Genomic DNA, 9,930 nt, shown 5'->3' with positions numbered 1-9,930 from the left:
TAGGCTTATCGTTACTACCGAGTAGGTCGGTAGTCGGATTAGCTAAGGCGGAGGCTAGTATTAGGTTGCTAATAAACAGGACCCTAATATTATTAGGACACTCGCTAACATTAATGTGTTTAATGTCCTCTTTCCTAGCGATTCTAAATCGCTACTTCTAGAGGCCTAGGTCTATAGCTATAGCGTAGTACTTAAGAACAGGGTTGCTAATAACAATAGTAGCTCCCCTATATAGGTTGTCTATATCTACTACGTAGGTAGTAAAGTCTAGTAGGCGTTTATTTCCGAGGTCGTCCTTTAGAGCTATAGGAATATAGTAGGCCCTATAGGTTAAGTGCCGAGCGTTATTAAACTAAGCAAGGGTTAGTAGGTTAGTCTTCGGCAGTTGTCGAAGGTCTAATTGCTTAGCTAGGCGATAGCTAATAAGGGCACTAACTGAATTTCCTAGATCTAGTATAACCTTAGTTTAATAGGTAGTACCCTTCGTATCCTATATAAGGTAGGAGCGTGTTATAGCTAGCACAATGTCGATAGTCTTACGCCGTACGAGGCTAACAGTTAGTGCGGCGCTTACTCTTTTTTCGAAGGTTAGCCTATAGGGGTAGCGTTAGCCGCTAAGAGGTGCTTTCGGTGTTTAGCGGAAGTACGGTTAATTCGGGCCTAGTCCTTAGGTTTGTTACATTAGCCTAGTAGATAGCTAGTACTATTACAATTGAAGCACTTTAATCTAGTTAGGGGGTTGCTATAGCCGCTATTGCTGCTATTATTAGTTAAGCGATTAGTACTATAGGGATACGAGCCTCTTCTACGGCCCCTATTACGGCCTCCTCTATATAGTCGCCGGCTACGGCCCCTTCTACGGTCGTTATTACTATTCCTACTGTTAGCATTGTTGTCTTAGTAGGAACCTTAGTTTCCTCCGCGGCTACTACGGTTGCTACGGTTAGTACTAGCTAGTCGGATTCGTAATTCTAGTCGCTATTAGAGCTAAACAGCCCGTTCGGCTGTTTCTACTTCGACTATAAATTGAATACGTATTAGGTTGGCCTATTCAAACATACGGCGGCGGTCTAATTCGAGAATAAGCTCCTACCTAAGCTTAGGGCGTATTTTAGAGATCTATATAGAATTAGTCTTAGCCGGGAGGTTATCCTCGAGGGTCTTTAAATAGGCCTCGAATAAGCGAGCCGATTGATTAGTCTTCTATTTAGCTCGAAGATATAGGTCCTAAGTATGTTGTTGCCTTAGTATAGGGTTTCTAAGGGTATCTAGCATAATAGTTTTGTAGGTTTGCTACTAAATAGCGGTTTTATTATCGAGGGAATCGAAATAGTTATCCTATATGCGCTTTAGGTCGCTATTAATATACTGCATAGCGTATACGACTAAGGAATAGTCGTCTAGTAGCGCTCTTAGTGCGTTGCGCTAGTTAAGTTTACAGTTACGAATGTAGTCGTTATACTACTTTCGACTAGATCCGTTAAATACGGTATAGTCCTTAAGTTTAGCGTCCTTCTTTTAGATAGGTAGTAAAGAAGGTCCCGCTATTAGTTTAGTTGTCGGGGCTTCCTAAAGGCGACGGAGCTCGAGGAGATCGTCCTTTAGCTATTGTTCTTAATATAGGGCAGTAAGCCTGTTTTAAGTAGCTTCTTAAAGTCTCCCTAATAGTTAAGGGCTAAAGGCTAATTAGCTATATCGTCGATTAACAATGTTATTAAGAATGTCGTTAATAGGCAACTCTAGGTCGTTACCTAGGATTACAGGTTCTTCTTTAGTAGGCTCTCCGGTAGGCTCTTTAGTAGGAGGCACTTTAGCAGGTACTCTAGTAGGCACTTTAGTAGGCACTTTAGCAGGCACTATACTACTAGCATTGTCGTTACTAGCGCTACTAGCGGCAGTACGGTTATTGTTTCGTAATAAGCCGGCTATTGTAATAAGGGGTAATACTAATAATATATTATTAGCCCCTAAGATACGGATGTAGCGGAATTAGTAGATATTAGTCTAGTACGATTAACTTAGTATAATAGGCCGTATAGAAGGCCTTGCTTAATAATTAGTACGGTTGCTTCGATAGAATAGTACGTATAGGTCCTGTTCTTCGGGCGTAATATAGTTAGATTAGTCTTGTTCGTAGCTATACCGCTAAAAGCTTGAAATAAGAACTATCTAGCTGCTGCTCTTAAAGGGTAGATCGAATACTATATAAGAAGGGTCTATTAGTAGGTAGATAGGGTGGTAGTAGGTATAGGTAGTATTCGATAGAGATCTAAGAGGAGAGGGAGGAAGGTAGGCTAGTTAGCCTAACGCCAAGCGCCAAGCCCTGCCTAAGGCATCAAGACCCTAGCTTCACTCGAGCCTAGTTATATACCAATTACGTATAACCTCTTTGGTCCTAACAGCCTATTACTAAGCGCTAAGCCCTACCTAAGGCATTAAGACCCTAGCTTTACTCGAGTCCGGTTACATACTAATTACGTATAACCTCTTTAGTCCTAACATTATATAAGATAAGCTGCTCCTTATACTACTACTCTAGGTCCTTAACTTACCGTAACCCTATTAGGTAGGCTAGTTCCTTACTAACTATAGTTCGTTACTACTATATATTTAGAGTAAGCTTATTCCTTAGGCGTCCGAGAATTATACGTAGTATTAGTACTATTATATTATCGTTATCTATAATCTCTAAGTAATAGCGTACGTCTAGGATAGTAGCTAGGTATTCGATAGATTTATTATATACTAACCTAAATTAATTAAATTCCGCTAACTAGATCCTATAGATATCTATAGCTATCTTAACCCCTTATTAATATATAGGGTTAACTAGTATACGAGCTATATCTAGTATAGGACTTACTAGTTATACTAGCTCTACTAGTTTATTCGAATAGGGATTAGCGTATATCTAGGTCTCGTACCTAGTTAGATATATCTTAGTTTACTTAAACTAGCGGTCCTAGTTGTTTAGTCCTTAAAGGGTAATTAATATATTTAGTACTACCGAGGCGGCTAGCTAACGAGAGAGCTATTATAAAAGATATACTAATCTTAATAACGATTATAGAAGCTTAATTAAATAGTTATTGTTTTAGTGCCGCTAGGACTATCGATTGTTTAAGGTCTCGTAGAATAGTAAGTTCTTTTATACTATAGAAGTCTCTAATACTATAGATTAAATCCGGGCTTGTAACTATTATATATAGCGTAGTAGATTTCTTACGTAGTACTGCCTTACTAGCGGTTTAGAATAGCTTTATTAATCGCCTCTGTTCTGTCTATTCTATAGTCTAGAATACAGTGTGAAAATCCTTCATCTGCTAAGGAGTTATATGATTATCATGTGACTGAGCTAACGCGTCACAACTCCTCGTTGCGGCTGATAGAGCGCTGTGACCTCTTCCTATTACACATCGCTGCAATCACCTCCTATTACACATCGCTGCAATCACCTGCCTGCAGGAGTGCCGTGAATTGGCTCAAAGTTGACTTTGACAATAAAGCCTCGCTTTATCCAATGTCCCATCTCAGCCAAGTACCACATATGCATATTGCACAAGACACTGAAGACAGGAAAACAGTCATAATGAATATCAAATTCTTACTGTGAGCGAACCATGCTACTAGCTAGTTCCTAACCCACAGTCCAGTGAACTTCGTCCTGTAATCCCTGACCCATCCCAACTCCTCACCTTACCCTTTCTCCGTAAAATCCACCAGACTTTTCGGACTCCCTAGCCCCTCAGACATCTTCTCCTTTTCATCGTTAATGATCATCCAATTCAGCGCCTTACGCATCTCAACAGCTTCCCTCATCCTCTCTCTACGATCCATATCCAAACTCGAAAGCTTCTTATGACTTCCCGACTTCCAAGGGACTAAAACTTCCAGACTCCGATCGTGTGTTTGTACAGGATTATTGCCACTGTCCGTGGTTGAAGAAAACACTATAACGCTCGACCTCCTCTTCACACTTCTCTTGTCAACCAGTAGAGGCAGACGTGTCATCATACTATCCAGTTCATCGAATACACCGTATTCTCCTCCTCCGGGAGAGCCTTGCGTGGATGGCGGCGATCCATGCGGTGTAGTCGTAAGTGTAGATCTTCTCCGCCTCTTCTTGTCCCTACACAGAAAGTCGTCAGGGACAATGTCACTTTGCCATGCCAACAGAAGGCTTCGATGCCGCGACTGCCGCGTACCTTTCCAAATACAAAGCGCGATCCGCAGGTCGTTTGGGTAGACCATCCGCATCGAACTCAAAACGTTTCTCGAAACTCGCGAAACTCTCTCTTTCTCTCGCCCCTCTCTTGCCAATTCCGCTGCTCTCGGATGTAGGCGAGGAAATCGTCTCTGCTGCAAAATAACGCCCATTAGTCATGACCAGATCCTCTGTGCTTTGTGTCCGGTTGAGCTTACTGATGGGCCACTTCATTTCACCGTTACGGTGAAATTTTGTGGGGCTGGCGGGGGTTTCGGAGAATCTTTGGCCATGACCTTCGTGGTCTGGTTGGAAGCGCGTGAATGTTTCCAGAGCGTAGACGTCGTCGTCTTCGACAGCGGGTCCAAAGATTAGTGATGACCTGGTGACGGTGTAGAGGAGGACGTCTAGCCAGCCGTTTGATACGATAATGGCGCCGATTGCGGTGAGCTCCTGAATTGAGGCTTTGCCGCCTGCCATGACTTTGAGGCGGATGACGACAGCGGGTAAAGTGCAGACCACGTAGACTAGTGGGTAGAAGAGGATGCTCTTTACTGCGGACTTGGCTCGAAGGCGGAGATCAGATGTTGAGTAGAAGATGGTCCGCACCCTTCGCAATAGTATGACAAGCATGACGCTGTAGATGACAACTACGCCGAACTCGGTTACGAGGATCCAAGCATAGTGTAGCCAGAGCCGCGTCGCCATGTAGTCTTGATTGATCCAACACCAGAGGCCAGCCCGTACGTAGAAATCGCGAGGATGCAGTACGATGCCGATGGTTGCACAAAAGAAGTTGAAGATCCAGCCCAAAACTATGCATCCGAGAAAGGGCCAGTACGGCATCCTCTTATCTATGATGATATCCATGAAGAGGTGGATGGCCATTGCAAATGTGAAGACGGCGCTACCAACGTCCCCAGCATTGAGAAACCTGCGGTAGTCTCATGTCAGCAGTCACCCGGCGTATGCCTTTGATTATCACGCAGTGATCTTACGAACCAGCCTTGAGTCCAACATGTTGGAGTGAGAACTGTGATGGCGTTCTTGCTTAGCCACTCGAGGTTCATGACAAATCCAGTAGCTTGTATGAGATCGGCTAAGACGAGGTTGATAAGAAGCGCAAGGTATTGGTTGGCTCTTGCATAGCCGCGATGCTTCCAGCTGGTGAGACGCCATGCGAGATATGCGAATAGTCCTGCGGTAGAGACCAGAGACACAAAAGCGAAGGACGTGACCACGGCGAGAGCATCATGGTACTCGGTTGGTAGAGGCGATAGTGACGCTCGCGGATCTGGTTTCTTCGCCATCAATGTTTATGTGCGAGTGATTGCTTTGATCTTCATTTAAATTCTGTTGCACAAGAGCGATTGGCACACTGAAGCAAGCACTCCAACCTCTTGGCCTTAGACAAAGTGTCAGTCCGGATGGTTAAGAGGAGTTGCGTCGTCTATCAAGGCCATGTGTAGTAATAATAGTTTGCCCGTCTGCAATTTGGGGCGTGCATAGCGGAGAAGCCTGGGGGTGCGCGCGTTGACGAGGAATGAGATGCTTCATCCCGGTAGATGTGGCCTCTAGGTACTAGGTAGGCTCTCAGAGTGTGGATTGGAGAGTGGTGCGTCGCCTGGTGGGAGGCGTATAAAGTCCCATACCAGCGTCCGAGCGCCTGACCCACAGCTGACCGGGGCTTCCGACCTTGCAGAGCGGCGGTCGGCGTAGATTGTATGCGCTTCCGCTCCTGCGCGTCGACGCGTACCGGTTTGTTTAGGTTATTGTTTTCTACCTCGCTATCGTACCTTACTATCGCTCTACGCTATCGTTTCTATCTCTTCTATTATTTAAATTATACCTTTAATATCTTCTAATACTATATTAATTGCGGACTACCTTAGAGGAGGTAGGGATAGGGATATACTAGTATCGCAGGTATAGGGTAACTTCGCGCTAGGTATAAGATTACGATAAAAGCGGAGCGCGGTCGGAATCGCTAACTTTTTAGTAAAAAAGGAAGAAAAGGACGATTTAGTCGATTCTAGTAATAAAAACGCGTTAGTATCTCTAGACTATCGCCGCCCTCGAAAGTCTCGAGTTCTAGTTAAGCTAGACTCGTACTATACGTATAAGAAGGGTTATATTAGTAGGTAGATAGGGTAGTAGTAAATTAGTATAGTATTCGATAAGAAGCTAGGAGGAGAGGGAGGAAGGTAGGCAAGTTAGTCTATTGCTAAGCGCTAAGCCCTACCTAAGGCACTAAGACCCTAGCTTTACTTAGCCTAGTTATATACTAATTATATATAGCCTCTAATATACGCTTCCCTTCTAAAGGCCGCGCCCTCGTAGCCTTTCTATATTCTAACCTCGACCTTCGCTACTAACTTAGTAAGTCTAATAAACTACTTAGCCCGCGCTAAATTAAACACTTAACTACCTAATTATATAACTATATTGAACCTTACCTTCTAATACAATGTCTAACTCTAACTACGCTATCCTTATATATAATAAAGTAAAGGGATATAAAGCTATAAGAATTAAGGGCTATCGACTAATTATAATACGGGCGCGTCTTCCCTACTATAATAGGTAGACGTACGAGGTATTATAGCACTGCCTCCGCTCTAAGTAATGTCGTTCTAAGTTCTTTACGTCTACTCTAAAAGACCTAGAAATGTCCGCTTCCGAGGGTTTGTCCGCTTCTAAGGGTTATTATTCTTATTATTACGAGGACTATTATTTACTATTATAGTTTTACTAGCTCTAATTAGTTAGGTTTAGCAGCCTTCAATTGTTAATCTTATCTTATCTTTTAAAAAACATAGCTCGTCTAGTTTCTATAGGTAAAGGCTATTATAAGTATAGTAGTAGAGGTTCGCCTCGCTTAAAGGGTCGGAAAGATCGAGAAGTAACCTATTATCCGCAAGATCGACCCCGGCTAGCTTAGCTCTATAGTTTTACCCTTAGTTAGTCTATTAGTCGCTTAATCTTTTAGGCGGCTTAAAGTTTTGATTAAAGTTTTAATTAACCCCTTAGTACCTTAGGGTCGTAGTATAGGTAAGGTTATATCTATAGGCGTAGTAATAATAGCAAGTAATATTAATAATAGCGGCGCTAGCCGTCTTAGCGCTAACTTTACCTTGCTTCTAATTTCCTTTTTTAACTAATAATAACTCGGCAATACCGTTACTAATATAGCTATGTCCTTTCTTTCTTAAATAGTAATACACTCCGTAATACCGTTACTAATATAGCCGCGCCGGCCGTATCGCCCTTTAGTATAAGCGTAACGCCGTCGTTATTATTATTATTACTATCTATACGTACGCGCGCCGCCTTCGCCGATCGCCTAGGCCTCGAGGCCTCGTTAGAAGGAAGGAATAACTTATAAGAGGGGGATCTATAGGGCGCGTTAGTAAAGAGGTAGAATCCTTAAAAGAGTAGGCGATTAGTTAACGCGTCGTAGCGCGCCTAGTATAGTCTTATTATCCTTTATTGCTAACAATTGCTTGCCTCTAATTAGTTAGCTAATAGCACCCCGAGGGTAGTATTAATCCTAGGCCCTAATAGTAACATTATAGGCCCTTAGCCTTCTTCTTGTTCTTTATACTAGTCTAATACTCGTCTAACAACTTAGCTATATCCTTAAAAGCTGCTTTAGCTTCCTATAAATCCTATTTAGGTAAATAGCCTTGCTACCTTAATAGGTATTCCTTCTTGCCTTGCCTAGTACGGTGCTTTAGGATACGTTCTATAGACTATAGCTCTTCGCCGTCTGCTAGTACTTCTTTATATTCGGTAGGGGCTTCTTTATCGGGGTCTCCGCGGTAGTAATATAGTTTAAGGAGAGATACGTAGAAGGTATTATAGATAGTATAATAAGGAGGAAGCTACAACTAGTAGGCCTATATACCCTTAGCCTCTCGAATACGGAATAGGCTAATATATCTTAGTACGAGCTTAGGCCTTGTTTTGCTATTAGGTAATAGGTGTTTACAGATACGGAGGTTCTTAGTACTTAGTATAACTATATCGCCTTGTTGAAATGTTATTAGTATATAACGCTTATCGTAGTAGGCCTTTTAGTATTCTTAAGCCTTTGTTAACTTCTTAGCTATCTTAGCATAGATTTCTCGTATCTTCTAGACACGTTCTATTGCCGCTAGTGTCTCTAGTACTTAACGCGCTTCCCTTTCCTTACGCTCGGCCTCGAGCGATAGGGGGTCTTATAGTATAGCGGCGTTCTAGCCTATTATAGCTATATATAGTAATACCTTAGTTAATAAGTAGATACTATTATTATACACGAATTTAGCTAGTTATAGGAGGTTAACCTAGTCGTTAGGATTCTTGTTAATATAGCTACATAGGTACTACTATAGGGTAGCATTCTGCCTCTCTATTTGACCGTTAGTCTATAAATAGAAGGCTGTTAATAGCCGATACTTTAGTCTTAGCTATAGGCATATTTCGCTCTAATAATAAGATATAAATATTAAGCCCCGGTTAGAGACTATTCCTTTAGGGGTCCCCTAATAGGTATAGAAGATATTGTTTTATAGTGCTTTAGCTATATTAATAGCCGTCTAATCCTTCCGAGTAGGAATATAGCGAGCACCCTTAGTAAATCGGTCTATAACGACTAGTATAGCGTTAAAGACGTCTCTGCTTCCTTTTCGTTTAGTAGGGGGAAGACCTATAATAAAATCTATTATAAGCTCTACGAATAGCTTATTAGGGATTAGTAATAAGGACAACTCGCTAAAAGGCTAATGCTTCGGTACCTTAATACGCTAGTATACGGTATACGTATCGATATATTCCTTTATATCCCGCTTACTATTTAGCTAGTAGTATATACGCGATAGTAGCTCGTGCGACCTCTCTATACTATAGTAACCGGCAAGCTTACTATTGTAGTGTCGCTTAAGAAGCTCTTATCGGATCGAATACTCGGTAGGGATATAGAGCCTGCCCTTATAGCGCAAATAGCTATTAGCATTAATCGACCAATTCTTGCTAGATCTAGCCTTGCGGCTACTTCTAAGCTAATCTATACGGGTAGTAGTAAAGGCGTCCCTTTACTAAGTACGTAATAGCTTATCTATAAACGCTCGTCTATCCCCTTCTATAAGTTCGCTTAATAGCACCCTCGCTATCTTACGTAGTACGCACTATATATATCTAGTAGTACTAGCAGCCGGATTAGCTATATTAGTGCTTTAATCGCTGTTACTATATATAGCGATATCGACTAGGGAGTTATTATAACTTCTCCTATCGATGTCCTTAGCCCTTGCCTTAATACGCACTATTAATATAGTAAGAGTATTAATATACTTTAAGCCGTCGCAGAGTCCGGTAAGCCGCTTATCCTACGCTTGCTTATTAATAATATAGGCTATAGCAATCTTATACTATAGGGTTAGAAACAATAAATTAATAGATTGCTAAGTCCCGCTATCGTAATTAGGTCGTCTCGATAGGCTATTAGTAGGGTTGCTTACGCCTAGCCGATATAATATATTAAAATCAAACCTAGCGAGGTAGACGGCCTATCTAGCCTATCGACCTATAACCCTAGTAACCTTCGTAATTCTACGGAGGTTGTTATAGTCCGTATAGACCTAAATAGTATGCTAGGCACTATCGAGATAGTAGCGCTAGTGCTTAAAGGCCTCTATAATAGCTAAGAGCTCTTGCTCGTAGGTCTCGTAGCGACGTTCTATATT

The 9,930-nt window shown here is 42.0% G+C and overlaps 1 protein-coding gene across 1 annotated transcript; it reads right to left on the bottom strand.

Moving 5' to 3' along the window:
• Nucleotides 1-4,567: 4,567 nt before the first annotated feature.
• Nucleotides 4,568-5,496, bottom strand: MYCFIDRAFT_99037 (uncharacterized protein; the record flags this gene model as incomplete). Its single annotated transcript, XM_007931006.1, has 2 exons — nt 4,568-5,138; nt 5,207-5,496. Coding segments are annotated over 2 exons (861 nt in total), but the record flags the coding sequence as incomplete, so codon positions are not given.
• Nucleotides 5,497-9,930: the final 4,434 nt, after the last annotated feature.

The sequence above is a fragment of the Pseudocercospora fijiensis genome (genome assembly GCF_000340215.1).
Source record: "Pseudocercospora fijiensis CIRAD86 unplaced genomic scaffold MYCFIscaffold_7, whole genome shotgun sequence".
Taxonomy (NCBI): Eukaryota; Fungi; Ascomycota; class Dothideomycetes; order Mycosphaerellales; family Mycosphaerellaceae; genus Pseudocercospora; species Pseudocercospora fijiensis.
Note: the sequence above shows the minus strand (reverse complement) of the source record. Positions and strands in the feature narration are given on the sequence as shown.